The following is a 24,293-nucleotide window of genomic DNA, read 5'->3' as shown; positions in this document are numbered from 1 at the left end:
CTTGGCGTCTGTGTTCATTTCCTCCTGGTGACATAACAACACAGATTTATTATCTTACACTTCTGGAGGTCACAAATATGAAATGGGCTGCACTGGACTGAAATCAGGGTGCTAGCAGGTGTGCATTCCTTCTGGAGGGAAGAATCCGTTCCCTTCCCTTTTCTAGAAGCCACTCGAGGTTCCTTCCTTCATCTTCAATTCCAGCAGCAAGGGATCTTCCAGTTTTTCTCTGACGCTGACTCTCCTGACTCTTACCTACAAGCGTCCTTGTGTTTGCATTGGGCCCACGAGGATAACCCAGGACACCTCCCCATTTCCGTGTCCGTAAACTGTGTGTGTGAAGTCCCTCCACCGTATGATGTAGTATATTCATGGCAAATAGAGGATTAGAACTTTAACATATTTCAGGGGCCGTTTTCCTGCCAGGTACAGTGCAGTACAGTACAGAGCAGGGGCCCATCATCACAGATCGCTTCCTCAAGGTCCCCCTCCCTTGAAGTCCTGTGCAGCGCTCAGTGTAGGTCTGTCACTTTGTTTAGCCATTCACATTCACGCTTTGCATACGATGCTCTACGTCACATGGCAAAGATAGTCTCAGGGAGCCCGCCATCCTTGTTTCTTTGACCACCATGTTTGCACAAAGCCCAGTAGTTTGGAAACCAGGAAGGACAGTAATACTTGAATGACCTTCTCTGTGCGAGGCATCATATGTGCATTTTCTAGTTCATCCTCCCAGCAAACCTCTTAGCACTTCTTATGTCTCATGAGACCCAGAGATGCTGAACGACTGGCCTGGGGCTACGTAGGTGTAAGGTTCAGAGCTGTGATTAGAAGCCTCCTCTGTCTCTTGACTTTATTTTTTCCTGACTGTCTAGGTCTTACTTGTTTATCCTGTTTTGTAAATGTAAAAATATAAAAAAAAAATAAAGCAACAGAACAGTAACCCATTTCTCTGCATTTGCCGTTATGTACTATTTTATAAACTGATTTCCTTACTTATGCTTTTCCTGTAACATGAGCAACTCTTTATAACCCCTGATTTTAACTGCTTCATGTTATTTCACAGTGATTCCTCTTTTTCCACCGTACTGTCCTGTCTCCTCCCAAGTCACGCCTTCTTAAGGACACAAATATTTATAATGAAATAGACATACAGGATTCAGGGCCAAAATGAACATGTGTCTGTCTGTGTACATGCATGTGCATGTGTGCGTGTACATGTGTGTGTGTGTGTGCATGTGTGTGTGTAGAAAGGAGAGAGGAAAAGATGATAGTTAATCCTAGAGATACTTTGAAATGAAGTTAGTTAACCAAGTATTATTATGCCCATCTCACCAGTTAAGAAAAAATTATGATTGGGTTTAATTTATCTTTGATAAATAAATGGTAGTAAAAATACTATGAGCAAAGCTCTAAGTATATTGTTAGGCCTCTCTTCCTTTTCTGCTTTGTGGGGGAGATATAGGAATGATATACTTATTCTCTGTATGGTTTAAGGAGAATTATTCTACTGTTATACATATAAAAACAGTAAGTACCTTTTTTTTCCTGTTTTCCCCAAAGACAGGGAAAGAATTGGTCTTGATTATAACTGTTGACATCTCGAAGAGCTATCTGGCTGAAAGGCTACCAAATGAAATGTTTAACTCTGAAAGTTAGGACACTGCCTAAGTATTTCTAGAATTGGAAATTTATTATATACTTTCATCGTGGAGAGTTGCCTAACTACCATCATGTCCTAGAGCGGGAGAAGGGGTTCCGCAGAACTTCCTGATTCGACGCTGTACTCATGCGTTTATCTGTTTGTTTAGGTACCCAGAGGCTTACCTTATTTCTCGGTGGATTTTGGCCTCCAAGGAGGGTTTGCCCACGTCATTGAAGATCAACACAAGTTCCCTCATTACTTTGGGAAGGTATGCTCACAAGTTTAGTAAAATCCCTGAGTGCAGCAATTTGGTGACACTTTTCTTTTAAAAGGAAATCAAAACTTGGGGCACAAAACAGAGTGAAGTTGGTGAGTGCTGTTCTACCCACTTGTAGAGGGAGAGCCTGAAAGCTCCCAATGAAAAGACCCCAGACTGTTCTAACAGTCAGAACTGTTCCCTTGGGAACCCACTGTTTGCTGACAGCATCGAGAGTGATGGAGGCGTTCTCCTGTGGAGGCCGCCAGCCTTGTGCCGTGAAGGGTGCCGCTGCAGACCCTCGGAGTGAGTTCGCTCGCGGTGCCTCCACTTTGTGGATGCTGCTCTTCCTTTCATGTCACCGATGGAGGAGCCGGGCTTCACACAGGTTATGTGACCCGGTCACGGTCACACGCGAGTTAGGGATGGAACCGGCCCGCGCACCTCTCGTCCCTGGGTGAACCCGACAACGGATGACCTCTTGTCAGCACTTACGACGAAGCAGCACGCGCTCCAAGAGGATTGTAGGACTGAGTCATTTCACACAGTGTCCGGGCAGATGTCTGTGTGGCGATCGTACATTGCTTGTCATTCTTTTCTCTCCTGGGCATGTAGCCCAAGGAGCAGGGCCCGCTGCGTATCTGGGAAGTATGTGACGTGCTGTCAGGCACTGGAGTGAAGTTAATGTGGCTGCTGCAGCAGTCGAAAGAAGTCCGGGCAGCAAAAGTTCTAGAAGTGACCTTTGAATCGAGTGTGGCTCTGGCCTTCCTGCTCATACCATCCTCTGACTAGAGGAGCCCCCGTGAACTCTGCCCAGGGGCCCCTCTCTCCTCCTCACTGCCATCTCCCCTGGACAGCCGTCCTCACCGGCGGGTAGGCACGCATCGGGGGGTCTCAGCCCCGGAGGTGCAGATTCAGATCTAAAGTGTGTTAGTCAGAAGCCCCAAATCATGTGCACCTTTGAATTGTTGAGATATAGTACAGAAAACTGTTTGAGAAGTTTTCAGAATGTGTTTCGCAGAGTTACCTAGAAGGAAATTTGTTTTCATTGCTCTGAAGACTCCTGTTGTTTTATTCACTAGAACTTTATAACTGAAGGCTCTCAGACTCTGGATGGATGGATTCTTTCCTTCCTTCCTTCCTTCCTTCCTTCCTTCCTTCCTTCCTTCCTTCCTTCCTTCCTTCATTCCATCCCTTGATTCTTTTGAAAACAAAGTAAAATATCCATTTTTTTTACTTTTGTAAATTTAATTGGGAGATTGCACTCCTGAACAAATATTATACCTATATTGTGGTTTATATGATTCTGTTTAAGAGGAAAACTTCCTTGGTTAACGTTACATTGCTGATCTGTTCCCCCCAAATTTGCTTTTCAAGAAACAGCCTGTGAGCCCAGGAACTCCCTTCAGCCTGCTGCCCGAGCGAGTGTGCAGAGAGCAGGAGGGAACCGTCTCCTTCCATTCACAGCTGCTTCTCTTACCAGGACTCAATCCTGGATGCTGCACAGAAGACAAAAACGATATTTTGGAGAGACAATGTTAGGCCAGTTCATAAACCAGGCTTCCTCAAACTACACTGTTTATTTGGGCAGATGCCAAGAAAACTCTTGCATTAAATCTCAATTTATTCTTTATTTTTTCTATAAATTATTGTCTCTGCTGGTCCCTTTATTTCTGTTTCCTATTTACATGAAGCTTTTTCTGATTTATCCAACAACTAGAATCTTTTTTTTTTTTTTTGAGTCTCCTTATAGTCTGCAAAGGCATTTGCTTTATTCTGCTTTCTAGGACAGTTTTTCATGTAGTCGGGTTATTATTCAGCTCCTAGCATAGCCCCACGTGCCGTTAGGCGTTCTCTGAAGATGGGTGGTTGTATGTTAGTCATCTTTGTATCCCCTGTGATATTTGGTACCTGCTTGTACATGGTACGTCCCCATGGTAAAAGTGTTAAGATTGTGTCCAAGATCTCACCACACAGCTCTGTGGAAGTAGACTGGACACGGCAAGCTTGAGCGTCAGCCCAGCGCTGCCCTGTGTTACCATTCCGCCCTCCCCGTAAGCATTGTGCGCCCCCCCCGCCCCACCCTATGCTTGTGTACGTGGACACTCACAGGCATAAATTGCATTCCTTTCTGTAGCTAACAGCACAGGAAGAGAATCATGAAGGAAATAATCTAGGATAATAAAAGCAGACTAACCAAAATCGATTTCTTAGAGGAGTTTGGAATGTGACTCTTAAAAGAAGGTGATTTATAATTTTTAATTCTTGGTTTATTTGGATTATTAGTATTAAAATATGTTTCTGTTACCTGAGTAAAGATCTCCAGCTACTAGTAGAAGAAACTGGCGTATAAATATAAGGGGTAGTGGAGAGAACGTTGGCCTGAGACTCAACAGCCATCCGACACCACAGTTAACAATTGCTGCATGTTGGCTAACTCTTTCTCCGTACTGGTTACCAGAACAGCCATAAGGACCGAATTCACTAAACGTCACTCTCTCTTCCTCCCCTCTGCTCCTCTCTGGTAGATGTACTAACAAGCAGCACAACAAAGAGCGTGACAAGAGACCAAACTAGCACCGCTAGAATTATAGGCCTTGCATAGTTAGAATTAATGGAAAACAAGATTCTTCCCCCAAGTTTTCATTTAAATTCCAGCTAGTTAACATACAGTACACTATTAGTTTTAGGTGTAGAATTTAGTGATTGATCATTTACATACAACACCCTGTGCTCTTCACAGCAGGTGCCCTCCTTAATCCTGTCACCTGGTCCCTCCATCCCACCCCCCCCTTCCCCGGCACCATCAGTGAGGTCTCTACAGTTCAGAGTCTGTTTCCTGGTTTGCCCCTCTTTTTCCCTCCATGCTCATTTGTTTTGTTTCTTAAGTCCCACATATGAGTGAATTGTAGGAAGCTGTCTTTCTCTGCCTGATTTATTTCCCTTAGCATTACACTCTCTAGCACCATCTGCCGCGTTGCAGATGGCAAGATTCCAGTATTTTTGATGGCCGAGTAGTATTCTACTGTATATAGACCACGTGTTCTTTATCCATCCATCAGCCAGTGGACACTTGGGCTCTCTCCATAACTGGCTGTTGTAGATAACGCTGCTGTAAACATCGGGGTGCATGTGCCCCTTCAGAGCACTATGTTTGTATCCTTTGAGCAAATGCCTAGTAGTGCAATTGCTGGGGAACTTAGGAACCTCCATACTGGAAAATAAGATTTTTTAACTTGAAACTAATATTTTTGTAGAATTTGAGTAGCATCATAGAGAACTAATGAATTTTATATTTAGTGTAAATATAAACAGAAATAGCTTCCTTCTGTTTTCAGTATTTATACTTATACGTGTCTGTATTTCTCTCATTCTCTAAAAGGAAATCGTTGGCGGGATGCTGGATGTGGAACCAAGACTGTGGAGGAAAGGGGTCCGGGAAAGCTTCGAGGATCAGAGGAAGAAGGCCCTGCAGTTCGCTCAGTGGTGGAAACCATTCGACTTCACCAAAAGTAAAAAATGTTGAGTCATGATCTTCAGTGTTTAGATGTCTTCTTCAGATTCCTTCCCGTTTTATTTCTATTCTGTCTTAACAACTGACCCTCAAGCCACAGGGAGGGAGAGTCCTGCTCGGGGTCTCGGATGCCTGTGCATCACTGGATTCTTTCCTTCCCTGCCTTGTCCTGTGCCCGGGGAGCAGGACCCGATATGGGTGACCTCACATTCCTGTTGTGTCCCTACGTCTTTGTGTTCCGACCTTCAGTTAGGATGTGGAAGGACTTTCCTGAAGCGTTACCGAGGAGGGACAGTGGGTCACCGGTTCAGAGGGGGATGGGGCTGCTTCAAGGTGGCGAACACTGTTGACCAGCTTCTCTTGAATATTTTAAACTGAATTGGCATATTCAGTAATAATTGCAGCTTCTTTTTGTACCATTTTATAGAAGAGCTCTCCACTTTTTACCAGTCGCATATATATCACTGCTATTCTTTTTACTAAAGGAAGAAGAATGTTCCGAGAGTAATAAACAAATTAAATGAAACCTAACGTGTTTGTGATTTGTTTTTATTTCTGAATTTTTAGGATTTTTTAAATGTTTACTTATTTTAGAGAGAGAGAGACAGAGACAGAGACAGAGCATGAGTTGTGGAGGGGTAGAGAGAGGGAGACACAGAATCTGAAGCAGGCTCCAAACGCTGAGCTGGAGCCCCAATGTGGGCCTCGAACTCACAAGCCGTGAGATCATGACCTGAGCCGAAGTCATAAGCTTAACCGAATAAGCCACTCAGGTGCCCCTTATTTCTGTATTTTTTTTTTTTTAATGTTTTATTTATTTCTAGGAGAGAGAGAGACAGCGTGAGCAGGGGAGGGTCAGAGAGAGAGGGAGTCACAGACTGAAACAGGCTCCAGGCTCTGAGCTGGCAGTCAGCACAGAGCCCGACGCGGGGCTTGAACCCACGAACCGCGAGATCATGACCTTAGCAAAAGCCGGACGCTTAACCGACTAAGCCACCCAGGCGCCCCTTATTTCTGTATTTTTAAATGGTGTCTTTGAATTTGGGGAATTTTGAAAATGATTGTTCCAAATAACACAATTTACAGTTGTTTTGGTTTTGAAAGTTGAAAATTTTAGCCAAATGGTCATTTTGGGGTTTTATTATTGCACAATCTTTAGTAACGAGCGTATTCTGAATGCCTAGGGCCCGTTCTGCTGCTCCGCACTTGATCTGAGCTTCAGTTTTATTCTGCTGCTTGGTGTGAAGGGGTTTCGAAACTATATGTTTAAAAAATGTGACCACGGTCTAAGAGTGCTCCTATTTTTTTTAATATGGGAGATATTTTTGTTGTAACCCCTTCTCAAAGATCCTTGACTTTCGTCATGAAGTGTTGAGAATGTAGAATCAGTGTGACGCATACTCTGGAGAAACTCATTAACTCCACATAGTTATTTTTTTAATATCAGTGTCTCATTATTTCTTTAGTATGGTCAAAATGTTTATATTCTACCTGCAGTTATTAAATTTCACACATAATATGAAGTTTAGCAGTTTCAGTTTCTCACTATTTGCGAATTGAATTTAAGTATAATTCTCAGACACTTGACAGTATTTTATTTACTGCTGTTTTCAAACTCTTCGCTTTATTGCAGAGACATAGAGGAATCTGTAACATTTATTTAATCAGTGAGTTAACAGTTTGTGGGGAATTTTGGTTTTGTGCTGGTAGAGTGCGAAAATAAAAAGTGCTTCCCCTACTTTAATTTACAGTCTGGCAGACACGGAGACGGGCATACATGGTATAGCACGGTGTAAGTCCTGACGCGAGATACCTGCCAAGTGTGTCTGAGCGCCGCGCTGCACGACTCTTGACGCCCCTCTGTCTGTCTTCGTGGGTGACTTTGCTTCCTGTTTTACTGAGATTGTAGAACCACAGAGGGGAGATTTTCTGCCACATCTCCCCGGATTCCTGCATCTGCGCCCGTGTGCTCTACCTGCCCCCTTGCTAACTGTAGATAAATTGTTGTCTTCTAGGGCTCATCTGCTCCTTTATGTCCTGGCTTTATGCCCCGTCACCTACTCGGTTGGCCCTACTCTCTCTGTATTACTAGGATTCCCTCTCTGAGTGAGACTGAGTTCCTGGTAGCATATGAAAACATCTTGCAACAGTCCACAACAGACCCCCCATCAGATCCCCGCCAGCCATTTTCCTTCTCCACTTGACAGCAAAGCTCATTTAGGTAAAATCCCTGTCCTCTCCCTCCTCTTCCTGTCCTCAGTAGGGTTAGACACCCCCTCCCCACCCCCTCCCCTGCGCCCGGCTCTACTGCTAGTGTCAAGGTCCTCGTGAACCTGCCACGCTGGCAAATCACGTACTTACTGCCCGTGTTCCTCTTGCTTGCCTGTCAGCGTCGCTTCCAGAGCGCGTCTCTTATTTCTCCTCCTTCAGTGCTGGCTGCCTCCTCCATTCTCAGCTGCTCACGTGTTAAAATGCGCATCCTCACTTCTTATCTGTTCTCTGTTACACGCTCGCTCTGAAGGTGATGTCATCCTTCAAACGGTCTTACAGACCGCCTTTAGGTTGGCTCATTTATTCAACAGGTATTTGTTGAGTGTTTTCCTTGTGCCGGTTACTGTTCCCAGTGCAGGGAAAACATGAGTGAATAAAACAAAAATTCCTCCTTTGAGCCGTGTATACAGTATCAGGGAAGACAGACGTGGTAAACAGATCATCCAGATGTCAGAGGTGCTAAGTGCTGTGGAAAAAGGGAAAGTAGAACAAGACAAGGAAGACGTCTCCCAAACATGTGCCTTCAGCCTGACCTCTTCAGCGAGCTCCGGAAACAGATACCAAGGTAGAGGTATAACACATAACACATCTCTGCTGTGTCTTATCCGTGAGATGGACATCCCTCCTGAACTCCTGATTTCCCTCCTGTTCCAGGTATTTATAACAACCTTGTCATCACATCATGTGGTTTCATAGGTAAGGAATTTGATTAGGGCTCAGCTGGATGATTCTCCTCTGTTTCCTGATGTCTGGGCCTCAGCTGGAGTGACTCAGGCCTCCGGAGATGACTGGGGCCACACGTGTAGGCCTCTCTTCACATGGTGTGCATGCATGTGTGGGGCTGGAATAGTCGAAATGACCCTTCACTCGCTTGTCTGGTGCCTGGGCTGGAATGACTGGGACAGCTTGGGGACAGGCTGGTGACACTCTCTTCTCATATGGCAATTTCAGTGCAGTTGGGCTTTACTATATGACTTCTGGCTTCTGTTCCAAAAGATGCTTCCAAGAGATAAGAGGTGGAAGATGTCAGTCTCTTAGTTAGGGCCCGGGCCTGGAAATCAGCACAGCGTCATTTTGCTGTGTTTTGTCTGTCAAAGTTTTCACAGAGCTCATCAACATTCCGAAAGAGGGGTCATAACTCTACCTCTTGTTGGGAGAAGCGTCAGATCATTGGTGATCACCATTCGTCCACCTGAGTCTGCCCTTCGGCCACAAATTTACACTCTTCCACATTAAAAAGATATTTGAGTCCTTCCAAAGAAGTCTCATCCCAGAAGGGCACTAGGCCTAGGCTCGAGATTCAGGGTCCCATTTACCCGGGCTCAGCTAGAGACGAGGCTCTCCAGACGCTTCATTCTGAAGATGTGGGAGTTTAAGAGACAAATCATCTTACCCTGAACACACACTAGTGAGAGGCACACACTAACAGCAGTAGAGGCACCTTCACTGGAACAGATGGGAAGTCTAAGGCACGTTGCCATCACTGTTGACTAGTTCTAACATCGGGTTGGGTGTATCTTGCCCGTTTCTTGATTAGGGCTGTGGTCCTGCTTCTTGGGGTGATTGCGTGGGGCTTTGTGCTCTGCCCTGCATACTCTTAGTTCATCCCTGAATCAGCCTTGCTTTGTTTTGTTTCATAAATAGCTGAAGACTCATGCTTCCAGCTGAGACCAAGGACCGCATTACCTTCCAGCCTCAAATGACCAAAGAGTAGACCACATACATAAAGTCATGGTTTTTAAGACGTGGGTGTCAGGCAAGGAAGTATGATGATCTGTAAGTGACAGGAAACAAGTGAGACGAGCCTTGTGATTGCCCTGCCTTCTTGGTCCGAGACCATCCTCATCTCACGGTACCTGGTGTGGGACTCCAGGCGAAGTTGAGGACATAGAAGTATGAATCTCGGGGGGCGCCTGGGTGGCTTAGTCGGTTAGGCGTCCGACTTTCACTTAGGTCATGATCTCGTGGTTCATGGGTTCGAGCCCCGCGTCGGGCTCTGTGCTGACTGCCAGCCCAGAGCCTGGAGCCTGTTTCAGTCTGTGACTCCCTCTCTCTCTGACCCTCCCCTGCTCACGCTGTCTCTCTCTCTCTCCTAGAAATAAATAAATAAATAAATAAAAACATTGAAAAAAAATATGAATCTCGGGGGCCCAGGGCCACGGGGTGGGTTACAATGGGATTACATGCAGGTATGGAGATGGAAACTACATGGGTAAGTATATAAGATTTTTTTTCTTATTCTCTACATTTATTTAAAAGATCTTTTACTATTCAAGAACATTTAGTGTGAGATTTATATCATATGTGAAAACAAACTAAATGACAATAATAGCAGGAAGGTGGGATGGGGACAGATGAAGAATCTATTATAAGGTCGCCATACTCTACTTGAAGTGGAGTGGTAGGAGTTGAATATAGACTGTGATAAAGATGTAGATTTCTGGGGTGCGCCTGGGTGGCTCCTTCGGCTCACGTCATGATTTCACCACTTGTGGGTTCGAGCCCTGCATCAGGCTCTGTGCTGACAGCTCAGAGCCTGGAACCTGCTTCAGATTCTATGTCTCCCTCTCTGCCTCTCCCCTGCTCATTCTCTGTCTTTCTCTCTCAAAAATAAGTAAATATTTAAAAGAATGTTAAGATGTAGAATTCTAAACTGTAAAGCAGACCCTAAGATTAAAAAAAAAAAAAAAAACCAAGCAAATAGAGATTTATAGCACCAAGCCAACAAAGAAGATAAAATGGAACATGAAATAATACTCAATCTAAATGAAGGCAGAAAAAGGAAACACCACAGGTGGTACAAATAGAAAATGAACTGCAAAATGATGGATTTAAGCCAAAGCATTCTATCAATACTCATTTTTTATAGCTGCCTGGCAGCTGAAAACAGCTTGGCTGTTTTATTTATTATCCCTTGGCTTCCGTGGGCCCAGAGTTCAGGTACAGCTTGACCCATCTGGACGCCAAGCTGGGAAAAGACGCATTTTTCCATCCACATGGTTCCTGGCACCACTCACCTCCATGCAGCTGGGACTTGTGGCTTCAGCTTCTAGCTGGCGGCCCCATGTCCCTTCCCGCAAGGGCTTCCCCAGCACGGCCCCTTGCTTCCCTCACCAACAGCGAGGCAGAGGGAGATGATGACAAGGTGGCCACTGACATCTTACGTGGTACAGTTGTGTCATCACACAAAATTACATACACCCCCTTGCATTAGGGTGTGTTGGAAGCACATCACAGCTCCTGCCCGCACACAAGAGGTGGGGTCACACAAGGATATGAGCCCCAGGCAGGATCGGAACGCACCAGAGGCCCCTGAAGAATTTGTCCATCAAAATGTCCCACTTCACATTTGAAGAGCCTTAAAATGGAATTTGTACATTTCTCCTACCTTATTCTCGTTTGTCTTACATTTTACTAATGTGTCTATCATAATCCGCCGAATACATTGTTACTACTTTTGCTTCAAACACCCAATTCTACTTTAAAGTATTTTTAATGAGAAAAGAAGGTTTTTCTATTTGTTCAAATACTTGCTGTTTTTCATACTCTGCATGCCTTAGAGTGCAGTCAGATTCACATTTCAGGGTCCCCTGAGTCAATGGGCCTGTAAAGTCAGTTTGAGGTATTTTTCAGGCTTGCCTTTTCTGTTTCCCGCGGTTTCTGATATATTGATCGATTCTGTAGTGGTTCTTGTTTGCTCTTCTTCCCCCCTCCCCTTGCTTGCTCATGTTTTTATATCCAATCCATGTCCCTAGTTCAATTTTTTTTTTTTTTAACCATCTTGTTTTTGAGTTCTGGGCATTCAGATTTTCATCAGGCTTTTCAAGATGCAGTTTACACAAATGTCTTTTGTGTGATCTTTCTTTTAATTGGGTTCTTTTTAGTTTGCATGCTTTGTTTTAAACTCCTTTATACATTTATTCTTTTACTACTGTTTTACCAGGATGCATATACAAAGTTACCACAGTGTTTCTTTTCATCAGCTCATGCTTGAAGATCTGTGCTTCATGATGATGGTTACAGTGTTATTTGGTACATAAATATCCATTAGTGTAATTTATTTTTATTGTGAATTATGGCTTTCAGCATTAACCAGGGGGCAGCCCTAGGACCCTGAATCATCTCTTGTAGGAATATTGCCAGCCCATCAGTAACACCTGTTTTGGACCTCATAAGAGCAATGAATAAACTCTATCCTTTTAGAGTCATTAGAAATTTTAAATTTTTGTTGAAGCAGCTAATGTTGCCTGAGCTACTATAGAAAATGGAATCTTAAAAATTGGGAGTTTCTAAACAGAAGCCTTTAAGATAGGTGGCATTGGTTCAAGGACAGCCTTCTCTTTTTAATAACCAGGGTCCTGGGTATGGATAGTCTTTATAACATGAAAGTAGGTGTACAGAACCCTGATTCTGATGTGTTTGTATTCTCTGCTTTGAGCATGAATTGTTATTCGTAAGGTGTGTAGAGATCATGTGATACCAGTTCATCCATTTGTTTGGTGTCGCTTGAATAATCAATTCCGATTTGGCCATTGGTTTTCCTGTTGTGATAGCTACTTAGTGCTCATTAAAGGAGCTCCGTGAAATAAATACTATCATTAAAATGTCAACTTTGAAAACAGTTTTTTATGTGTTAATAGTGTTAGGTTTAAAAAGGGAATGCTAAGCAGTATGTGAAAAACCATTTAAATGGGTGTCAAAAGAGAGAATTTTTTCTAGATGGAATTCTGAGTGTCCTTTTAAAAACTTTTAAAGACACAGACACATAATGTAAAGAGAGAAATGAAAAATTAGAGTCCCGTCGCCTCACTGTTAGCACTTAAGTCTCTAGGCTGCTGCTCTAGATGACGTAGGATTTTGCTGGAATGCGTTTCAGGTTAGAGATAGTAAAAAAGGAATCCTCTTGTTTTTCAAACAGTAGAAACATAAGTTTTTGTTTTGTGAAACCTTTTTGAATTACTAGTGGTTCTTTGTTAATTTTTATTTCATTAAAAATTTTTTTTAATGTTTCATTTATTTTTGAGAGAGAGAGACAGAGAGGGAGAGAGCAGTGGAGGGGCGGTGGGAGAGGGAGACACAGAATCTGAAGCAGCTTCAGGCTCTGATGAGCTGTCAGCACGGAGCCCGACTCAGGGCTCGAATCCACCACCTGTGAGATCATGACCTGAGCTAAAGTCAGACGCTTAACCATCTGAGCCACCCAAATGGTTTTTATTTTTTTATTTTTTATTTTTTTTTTATTTCCAGATGGTTTTTATTGTGGTCTGATAAGTTATGCTATTTTTCCTGGAAATAAGAAAGATATAGAAAAGGGAAGTCTATGAAATTACTCATTACTGAAATTTCATCCCAGTGATCAAATTTGCTTAAACAGTAATTCCTGGAGTACTTACTTTCCTACTGATGATAAAAAGCATTTAATCTTCACGGAAGCTTCAGATCCCTCCCTGAGTATTATAACACAGTCAATAGCAAATGTAAGTAGTATACTACTTTTCTTAAGTCAGCTGATTAATTTTATCCATTTTTTTTTACCCTCACATTTTTTTCAGGAATCATTTTAGTTGAGTGACACTTCAGAAGTAGTTTGGGGATGATGGAAGTGACAGTGACAGTTTTTGATCGTCACTAAATGCTATTAATAGCAGCAAAGCAACCAGAATGCACAACTGAAGACCCACAGAAACCATCTTCAAAACAGAGTATTCCCATAGCCCCCAATTATAGTAAGCTTGTCGGACAGACTGCCAACGTTCGTAGCCTCTGTGCGATGTCAGCCTCTGCACAAAAGGAGTGGAGGGAGAACAAATGGCCTTTTCACGTCTCCAGGTACAAAAGAACCCCCAAGTTGCCTAAAAGTGCTTCCCATAAAACCTGACAACTCAGTCTGAAAAGAGCACCCAAAATTGAAAACAGAATCCCAGTTGTGGGTGAGTGTGATGTTGTCTGATGGCTGTGAAGCTAAAAGAAATAAAGAACTACTCTGGCATGTTCCTTTGAAAGTTGAGGCAGACTGTTTTCATTCAGAACAGTAAGTGAAAGGACATAATCTCAGTTAAATCCCATGCAAAATTTTCATAAAATAAATCTGAGAGATTAGGAACCCAACAGTATTCCTATAGACAGTGAGAGCTCACAGATAGACATGTCCCCAAACTGATGAAAACTATAACTCAGTTAGTTCAGAATGAGCTTAAAAATTTAAGAAAATGATAGAATGTGTGAACAACAAACAGCGTATATTAGGACTGTAAAAAAAAAAAAAAAAAAACACCTCAGAAATGAAGCAAGTGAAGAAAGGAAGATGTTAAGTGATTTTTTTTTTAGGTTTATTTATTTTCAAAGAGAGAGCACAAGCAGAGTAGAGGCAGAGAGAGAGAGAGAGAATGAGAATCCCAAGCAGGCTTTCCACTGTTAGTGCAGAGCTCTATCCAGGGCTCAAACTCACGAACCGTGAGATCATGACTTAAGCCAAAATCAAGAGGCAGACGCTCAACCAACTGAACCACCAGGATGCCCTTAAAGGAAGTGAGAGCTGCCAACATTTAGGAAGGATTTAGAGTTCAGAAATGAAGACAAACTAAGAAAAAATATACGTAACAGATAACGTAATAGATTTAAAGAAGAAAGATTTTTTGTTTAATAAAAAAGATTTAAAAGGTTGAAGAGAATGTGATAGATATAGAAGATAGGCTGGACTTGAACACACGTACAATAAAAAACTTTGAAGAAGAAAAAATCCAGTGATTCTAATGCCTCTTAAGCTCATTCAGTGAGTAGAACGAGAACTTCCAAACCAAATCGGTGAGGTGAATATACTGTGATCCTTGAACTTGAGAAAGGTCGCACCAAAATGGAAAGCTCACAATATCATCTGTCATTTATTAACATCAGTGCAGAAATTATACACTGATAACAACAAACATGGAGGGGCTCCAAGATGGTGGTGCAGGAGAATCCTGAACTCACCTTCTCCCACACGCCACAGCTACACATGGATCACTTCTTTCTGGAAAAGATCTTGAAATGGCTGAACTCCTTCTCCACAACAAATAAAAGGACCTCATTGAGACTGACTGGACAAGCGGAGCCACGGGCTCACAACTACCCCCCCCCCCCCATCAACATGGAATAGGGAGGGATCTTACCAGACAGGTGCTTCTCTTGGAGGAGTGAGGGTCTGGTATCTGGCTTCTGGGACTTGCAATGGGAAGATTGCGCCTTGCAAGTCTGGCTTGGAAAACTCTGGGGGTCACAGTTCTATAAGAAGCTGAGATTCCCCTCTTGGAATATTTGCACATAGCCCCGTTTGCCCCCAGACCTAGCAAACAAACAGCAGAGTGGAAAATGCTTAGACTATATGTGAGGAAAATTGATTTGCTGACCTGGAGGTATTGACTGGAGGGACAAGGGCCAATTCAGACTCTCCCCCCAAACAGAGATGTGTGCAGATGCCCTGTTCATGTAGCCTGCTAGCACAGGTGGGCGAGCTTGGACACGATACCCTCACACCATTTGGCTGGGATGGATCAGGGTAAATGGTCATAGCGGTTGCTCAGGCCAGAGAGTGCGGGTGATGGCAGTGTTTTCCCATTCCCCAGCTGGAGGGGGCAAGTACGAATGGTCATAGAGTTCTCTTACCTCCTGGTGAAAGGCTGCAAGTGGGCACGTCACATACTCCACTGCCCTCTGGCCAGAGCTGGTGAGTGTGAACAGTCATAGCATTCTTTGGGTCTCAGTCTAAAGCTGTGTGCACACATGGCAAGGCACTCTCCCTCTGCATTTCTGAAGCCCATAAGCATAGGCAGTCAAGACATTTTCAGGTTACTTTTCTGAGACCAGCAAGTGTGCCCTGCCCCTACACTCTCCAGCCACCTTGACAACAAGGAAAGACAGGTGTTGGCAAACCACTTTCCCCAGGGCACTGCACAGACAGACTGAAACAATCCCAAATTCCTTTGAAAAGGCCCATTAGCCTGGAGCTTCCACTTGAGGGACTGGCTCATATCTGGAGCCCAAGTAGGGGGACACAGTCCTTGTAAGACTTCCCAGAAAGGAGATTATACACTCATGGGGAGTCCCAATTTTTGCAACTGCAACTCAGGGCACACCTTAAGGTCTCGAGTCTGCAGGCCACAGGGATTACGATTTTGGCCCTATGGGATTATATATATATATTCATACTTCATACTGAGGGTCTGCCTTCCAGTTGGCCTGAAACTAGATAGCAAATGGGATTCTTCCCCTTGGATCACTGACAGGACTTGGCACACTCTCAACAATGGGGACATATCAAGAATAAATCAAGCAGTGATGATCACAAAAGTTTGGGAGACAATGAAGAACTAGGGGACAGTTGAACAAGAAAGATTATCACCTATGTAAGACCAGCTTTCAAGGCTGAGAGAGATAGCCGTCTTCATGCATAGAAACACAACAGAGTCAGGCAAAATGGGGAAACAAATATGTTTCAAATGAAAGAACAAGGCGAAACATCAGAAAAAGACCACAATGACACAGAGATAAGTAATCTCTCTGATAAAGAATTCAAAGTGATGGTCATAAAGATGCTCACCAAACTCAGGAGAAAGAAAGATGAACACAGATCTTTGAGGGAAAAAACATAATAAAGTACTGAACAAAAGTCACAGAGCAGAAAAATACAGTAACTGAACTGAAAAGTACACTGAGGGGTTCATCAACAGCAGACTGGATGAAATAGAAGAATCGATCAGCGAACTAACTGGAAGATAAAGCAATGAACTCAGTTATAGCAATTGAAAGAAAAAGAAATTTTAAAAAATAAACAAAGATAAGGGACCTCTGGGATGACATCAAGCAGAATGACATTTTCAGTTAGGGGTCCCAGAAGGAGACAAGAGAGAGAAAGAGAAGGAAAACTTATTTGAAGAATTAATGGCTGAAGATTTTCTCAACCTAGGGAAAGAAAGAGACATTCAGGTCCAGGAAGCTCAGAGTTCCAAATAAGAACCCAAGGAGAGCCACACCAAGACGATTATGATTAAAAGGTCAAAAGTTGAAGGTAGAAAGTCTTAAAAGCTGCAAAACATATCATTACATACATGGGAACCCCCATAAGGGTATCATCAGATTTCTCAAAAGTTTGCAGGCCAGAAGGAAGTGACATGATATATTCAAAGTGCTGAAAGGAAAAGACTTCCAACTAAGAATACTTGACCTACCAAGGTGATCATTCAGGTTTGAAGGAGAGACCAAGAGTTTTTCAGACATGCAAAAGGTGAAGTAGTTCATGACTAGTCAACTGGCCTTGTAAGAAATATTAAAGGGACTTTTTTTACACTTTGAAAAGAAATGGCACTAATTAATAAAACATACAAAAGGAAAAATCTCACTGGAAAGGTAAATGTATAGTAAAGGTAGTGGATTAATCACTTATAAAGCTACTAAGAAGGTTAAAAGATAAAAGTAGTAAAATTAACTAAAACTACATTGATAAGGAAGACATGAAAAAAACTGAAAAAGTGACATCAAAAACATTAAATTTTGGAAATAAAAATATAGTTTTATAATATGTTCAAATTAGGTTGCTATCAACTTAAAATAGATTATTATATACATAGGATGATATATGTGAATCTTTTTAAAGAATTTTTTTAAATGTTTATTTATTTTTGAGAGACGGAGAGAGACAGAGCATGAGCTGGGAAGGGGCAGAGAGACAGGGAGATAAGAATCTGAAGCAGCCTCCAGGCTCTGAGCTAGCTGTTAGCACAGAACCTGACACGGGGCTTGAATTCACAGACCATGAGATTATGACCTGACCCAAAGTCTGACTCTCAACTGACTGAGCCTCGCAGGCGCCCCTGATATATGTGAATTTTAATGGTAACCACAAAACAAAAACTCAAATACACAAAAGAAAATGAGTAAAGAATCTAAAAATAACACTGAAGAAAGTCATCAAACCACAAGGGAATAGAGAAAGAGAAGGCAGAAACAAGAGATGAACTACAAAACAAAATGGCAGTAAGTATATACCTATCAGTGATTACTTTAAATATAAATAGACTAAATTCTCCAAATAATAGATATAGAGTGGCTGAATGAAAAAGAAAAAAGAAATATCTGTATACTGTCTACAAGAGAACCACTCCAGGAATAAGGACACACAGAGATTGAAAGTGAAGGAATGGAAAAAGTTATTCCATGCAATTGGAAATGAGAAGAAAGCTGGACAACTTTAATCCTTTTAGACAAAACAGACTTTGAAGCAAAGACTCTAACAAAAGGTGCAGAGGAACTACATAATAATAAAGGGTTCAATCTAGCAAGAAGATACAATATTAATAAATATATATGCAACCAACATAAGGGCAGCAAAATATATAAAGAAAATAGTAACAGACCTAAAGGGAGAAATTGACAGCATTACAATAATAGTAGGGAATTTTAGCACCCCATTTACTTTAATGGATAGGTCATCCAGACAGAAAATCAATAAGGAAACACCAACCTCAACACAGTAGAACAGATGGACTTATTATATACATACAGAACATTCCATCCCAAAGCAGTAGAATGCACATTCTTTTCAAGTGCACATAGAACATTCTCCAGGATTGATCATGTCTTAGACCACAAAACAAATCTCAGTAAATTCAAGAAGTCTGAAATTATATCAAGCATCTTTTCTGATCACAATGGTATGAAACTAGAAATCAATTACAAGAAGAAAACTGGAAAAACTACAAATAGGAGGAGATTAAAACAATATGTTACTAAAAACTACTAGGTCCTGGAAGAAATGAAAGGAGAAATAAAAAATACATAGAGACAAATGAAAAAAGAAATATGAAAAATCAATAATATGTAGCAAAAGGTATTCTAAGGGGGAAGTTTATAGCAATACAATCTACTTCAAAAACAAGAGAAATCTCAATTTAATTTTACGCCTAAAGAACTAGAAAAAGGACACATCCCAGTTAGAAGGAAATAATAAAGATCAGAGTGGAAATACATGAAATAGAGACTAAAAGGACAATAGAAGAGTTAAATAAACTAAGAGCTGGTTCTTTGAAAAGATAAAATCGGCAACCGTTTAGCTAGACTTACCAAGAAAAAAAAGGGTGCAAATATATACAGTCAGAAATTAAAGAGAAGTTACAATTGATAACCACAGAAATACAAAGGATCAGAAGAGACTGTTATAAACAATTATATGCCAACGATATTGGAAAATCTTGAAAAAATGGATAAATTCCTAGTAATTTACAGTCTTTCAAGACTGAAATATGATGAAATAGACAATCTCAGTAGGTGAATTGCTAGCATGGAGATTGAATCATTAATAAAAACCTGTCAACAGACATCTGGGACTGGATGGCTTCACTGGTGAATTCCACCAAACATTCAAGGAAGATTTATACCTACTTTTCTCAAACTATTTCCAAAAATTGAAGGGGAGGGAATGCATCCAAACTCATTTTATCAGGCAACTATCACCCTGATATCAAAACCAGGTAAAGAAAGGGTTAAGAAAAAAAGAGAGAGAGAGAGAGATGGAAAAGAATAGAAAAGGAAAGGAAAGGAAGAAAATTACAGGTCAGTATCTCTGATGAAGATAGACACAGAAATCATCAACAAAATATTAGTAAACTGAATTCAACAATACGTTAAAATGCATTAAAAATATTACACCATGATCAAGCAATTTATTCCAGGGATGCCAGTATGGTTCAGCATCCAGTCAATCAATGTGATAACCATATTAACTGAATGAAAAATAAAAATCATATGATAATCTCAATAGATGCAGAAAAAGCATTGGACAAAATTCAACATCTATTTATGATTTTTTAAAAATCAACAAAATGGGCATATGGGGAAAATACCTTAACATAATAAAGGCCATATATGACAGACATCCAGCTGGAAGCTTTTTCTAAGATCAGAAATAAGACAAGGATGCCCGCTATTCCCACTTACATTCAACATAGTATTGAAAGTCCTACCCACAGCAAGTAGGCAAGAGAAAGGCAAACAAATTGGAAAGGGAGAAGTAAAACTGTCACTATTTGCAGATGACATGATACCATTTCTAAAAACACTAGAGATTCTACCAAAAAATTGTTAGAACTAGTAAATGAGTTCAGTAAAGTTTCAGGCTACAAAATTAATATACAGAAATGTTATTTCTATGTAGTAAAACAACCAACCATAAAGAAATAAAAAATAATCCCATTTACAATTGCATCAAAAAATAGTAAAATACTTAAGAGTAACTTTAATCAAGGCGGTAAAAGATCTGTACATTGAAAATTAGAAAGCATTGATGAAAGAAGTTGAAGAAGACACAAATAGAAAGATCTTCATGCTCATAGATTGGAAGAATTAATATTGTCAAAATGTCCATACAATCCAAAGCAATCTAGAGATTCAATGCAATTCTTATCAAAATTTCAATGGCATTTTTAATAGAACTAGAACAAATAATTCTAAAATTCTTATGGAACTAAAAAAGCCCTCAAATAGCCAAAACCATCTTGACAAAGAAGAAAAAAGTCAGGGGTATCATGTTGCCTGATTTCAAAGTTATCCTACAAACCTATAGCAATCCAAGCAATATGGTATGTATATAAACAGAGATATAGATACATGGTACAGAATAGAGAGCCCAGAAATAAACCTATGCATATATGGTCATTTAATTTATGAGAAAGGAGGCAAGAATATAGAAAAGGGGAAAGGACAGTCTCTTCAGTAAGTGGTGTTGGGAAAACTGGACAGCTGTATGCAAAAGAATGAAACTGGACCACTAACTTATAACATACACAGAAATCAACTCAAAATGGATTAAAGACTTGAATGTAAGACCTGAAACTGTAAAACTCTTAAAAGGAAACATAGGTGGTAGGCTCCTTGACATTGGTTTTAGCAATATATACGTATAATTTTGGATCTGTCTCCAGATGTAAGGGAAACAAAAGTGAAAATAAACAAATGATACGTCAAACCAAAAAGCTTCTGCAAATTGAACCATCAACAAAATGAAAAGGCAACCTGGTGAATGGGAGAAGGTATTTGCAAATTATATATCTAATAAGGGGTTACTATCCAAAATATATAAAGAACTTCTACAAGTCAATACCAAATAAACAAAACCCAAATAATCCAATTAAAATGGGCAGAGGAGCTGAATAGACAGTTTTCTAACGAAGACATACAGATGCCCAGCAGACATATGAAAAGATTCTCAACATCACTAATCATCAGGGAAATGCAACCTGTTAGACTGTGTATTATCAGAAAGAGAAAGAAAAGAAAAGAAAAGAAAAGAGAAGAAAAGGAAAGAAAGAAAGAAAGAAAGAAAGAAAGAAAGAAAGAAAGAAAGAAAGAAAGAAAGAAAGAAAGGAAGGAAGGAAGGAAAGAAAGAGAGAGAAAGAAAAGCAGATGTCAATGAAGATGTGGAGAAAAGGGAACCCTCATGTACTATTGGTGAAAATGTAAATTGGTGCAATCACTATGAAAAATAGTGTGGAGTTTCCTCAAAAAATTAAAAATAGAGCTACCATGTGACCCAGTAATTCTACTTCTGGGTATCTACCCGAAGAAAATGAAAACATGAACTGTGTTCATTGCAGCATTATTTACCATAGCTAAGATGTGGAAGCCACCTTCTCCATCAATGGATGGATGGATGGGTAAAGAAGATGTGGTATATATACATATACAATGGAATACTGATTATCATAAAAAGAATGAATTCTTACCATTTGCTACAATATGTATGGACCTTCAGAGGCTTCTTTCAGTTTTTGCTTTATTCACATTGACATCTGGTGTTAATAGGCTTCTTTGCCATCATCATATGCAGGAAGTTGTAATGATGTTGATCCCAACCCCATGATTTCCAGAATACTATTTGAAGAATTTGGGCCTGATGTCAGTTCCAGGTAACTAATATCCATCACAGGTTCAGGTTGAGAAATTGGATGCTGCTTCCAATCTGCCAAAACAAAAACAAAAACAAAAAACCAACAACCCCCCACCCCCAAAAAAAACCAGTAGACCTGCTAATAATACTACAGAGTGTATTCAAATAAATCAGCAAACATTACAAAATGCAGAAATTTAATGTAGAAAAAAACTGAGTAACATGCAAAAAACCTAAAATGTTATTTGCTATGAGTGCAAATAAAAACAGATAACATTAATAGGGGAGAGGATGAAAGTTTATATCCAACAGAATTAATTTTCTCTGCATGGTGTACATGCACTCTCTAAGAAGTTAGGCTCCAATGTTAATGATTTGACCAAACCTTTTTGCTTATGGTAGTGGTGGACTAGGAAATCTGAGCCAACTTTCGCATAGAGAAACTGAAATATCTAGAGGAATGTAAGGCAAACCAAATCCACCTGCTTGAAGGTACAGAAAAGAGTTCACAATGTCATAGACTCTAGGAGAGATAAGTATCCAGAGAAATCCAATATTTTCTATCACTTTGGTGATGGAGTTAATTACTGATTCCAGAAGCCAAGCCACATTACATGTGCAGCATTTTATTTGTTGAGGCCATCCCAAAGATGTGCCCAGTTCCAAGTGCAAGAGAAATAGACTTCACCTTTTTCTGGGGGAGGGGCAGGGTATTAGAAAAGCATACAGAATGAAAATATTGCATTCATTTCTAGAAAATACAGTGTGTTATAGGAGGTCAGTCTGTTATAGGAGGTCAATGGAATTAAAAATGTTCCGAGTCTGCACTGAAAAAGGCAATAGAGGGACTGGGTGGCTCAAGTTGCATTAAGGCTCAAGTCATGATCTCATAACTGCATGAGACCCATGTCCATGCTCAGCATGGAAGTTGCTTAAGATTCCCTCTCACACACACACACACCCGTTTCTGTCTGTCTGTCTCTCTCTGTCCCTCCCTCACTTTCTCTGTCTCTCTCTCGTTCTCAAAAATAAAAATTAAAAAATATGGAAAAGCAGTAGTACCCATTAACATTGGACTTTGAAAATTCAAGGCTGCATGGTGTAATTAATCGCTAAGGTAACCAATGGAGTAACAGTTGAAGAAGCATGTATCACTATGCAGCTCTTAGATAGGGATGTGGAACAATGGAAGACAAAAAAAGAAAAAAAAAAAAGACAAAGCAAATGTAGAGCACATGGTTGAATTAAAAAACCCCATGATAAAATGGTAGTTTTAAATCTATACCATCAAGAAAGATTGTCGATCTGTATTTAAAAAGACAACCACAAAATTTGACCAATTTTCTGTGAAATCTGGTGCTAAGAAAGGTCATGGTTTGTGCTTTCCAATCTTGTCTCCTTCCATTTCTCGCAGTTTATTATTTCAATAAAGCTCGAGTCATATATGAGAATATTTACTGAATGCTATAAACAACAAACTATGTTGGGCAGAATGGAAGTGTGAAGAAGAGTAAAATGGGCTTTGTATCCTCAAGATTAATTTTTTTTCTTTCATAGTTTATTGTCAAGTTGGTTTCCATATAACACCCAGTGCTCATCCCAACAAGTGCCCTCCTCCATGCCCATCACCTCCTTCCCCTCTCCTCCACCCCCATCAGCCTTCAGTTTGTACTTAGTATTCAAGAGTCCCTCATGGTTTGCCTCCCTTCCTCTCTGCAACTATTTGTTCCCCTTCTCTTCCCCCATGGTCCTCTGTTAAGTTTCTCTTGATCCACCTATAAGTACAAACATATGGTATCTGTCCTTCTCTGCCTGACTTATTTCACTCAGCATAACACCCTCAAGGTCCATTCACGTTGCTACACATGGCCAGATTTCATTCTTTCTCATTGCCATGTAGTATTCCATCGTATAGATAATCCACATCTTCTTGATCCATTTGTCCGTTGATGGACACTTAGGCTCTTTCCGTGATTTGGCTATTGTTGAGAGTGCTGCTATGAACATTGGGGTCCATGTGCCCCTATGCATCAGCACTCCTGTGTCCCTTGGGTAAACTCCTAGCAGTGCAATTGCTGGGTCATAGGGGAGTTCTATTGTTAACTTTTTGAGGAACCTCCACACTATTTTCCAGAGAGGCTGCACCAGTTTCCCACCAACAGTGTAGGAGGGTGCCCCTTTCTCCACATCCTTGACAGTATCTATAGTCTCCTGATTTGTTCATTTTAACCATTCTGAGCAGCATGAGGTGGTATCTCAGTGTGGTTTTGACTTGTATTTTCCTGATGATGAGTGATGCTGAGCATCGTTTCATGTGTCTGTTGGCCATCTGGATGTCCTCTTAGGAGAAGTGTCTGTTCATGTCTTCTGCCCATTTTTTCACTGGATTGCTTGTTTTTTGGGTGTGGAGTTTGGTGAGTTCTTTATAGATTTTGGATACTAGCTCTTTATCTGATATGTCATTTGCAACTATCTTTTCCCATTCTGTAAGTTGCCTATTAGTTTTATGGATTGTTTCCTTTGCCGTGCAGAGGCTTTTCATCTTGATGAGGTCCCAGTAGTTCATTTTTGCTCTTGATTCCCTTGCTTTTGGGGATGTGTCAAGTAAGAAGTTGCTGCGGTGGAGGTCAAGGAGGTTGTTTCCTGCTTTCTCCTCTAGGGTTTTGATGGTTTCCTATCTCACATTCAGGTC

At 40.9% G+C, this 24,293-nt stretch overlaps 1 protein-coding gene across 1 annotated transcript in view; it reads left to right on the top strand.

The window, feature by feature from the left end:
• CWF19L2 (CWF19 like cell cycle control factor 2) overlaps positions 1–5,941 on the top strand; it is a 31,995-nt gene extending 26,054 nt beyond the window's left edge. Inside the window, exons 6-7 of the mRNA XM_039250624.1 lie at positions 1,812–1,913; positions 5,284–5,941. Of these exons, the coding sequence (XP_039106555.1) occupies positions 1,812–1,913; positions 5,284–5,427 (246 nt within the window). The 3' untranslated portion in view covers positions 5,428–5,941. The remainder of the gene's footprint in view (positions 1–1,811; positions 1,914–5,283) is intronic.
• The last annotated feature ends 18,352 nt before the right edge of the window (positions 5,942–24,293 follow it).

This window comes from Hyaena hyaena, unplaced genomic scaffold (assembly GCF_003009895.1).
Source record: "Hyaena hyaena isolate Hyena2069 unplaced genomic scaffold, ASM300989v1 scaffold_376, whole genome shotgun sequence".
Taxonomy (NCBI): Eukaryota; Metazoa; Chordata; class Mammalia; order Carnivora; family Hyaenidae; genus Hyaena; species Hyaena hyaena.
This window is presented reverse-complemented; position numbering and strand designations above follow the sequence as displayed.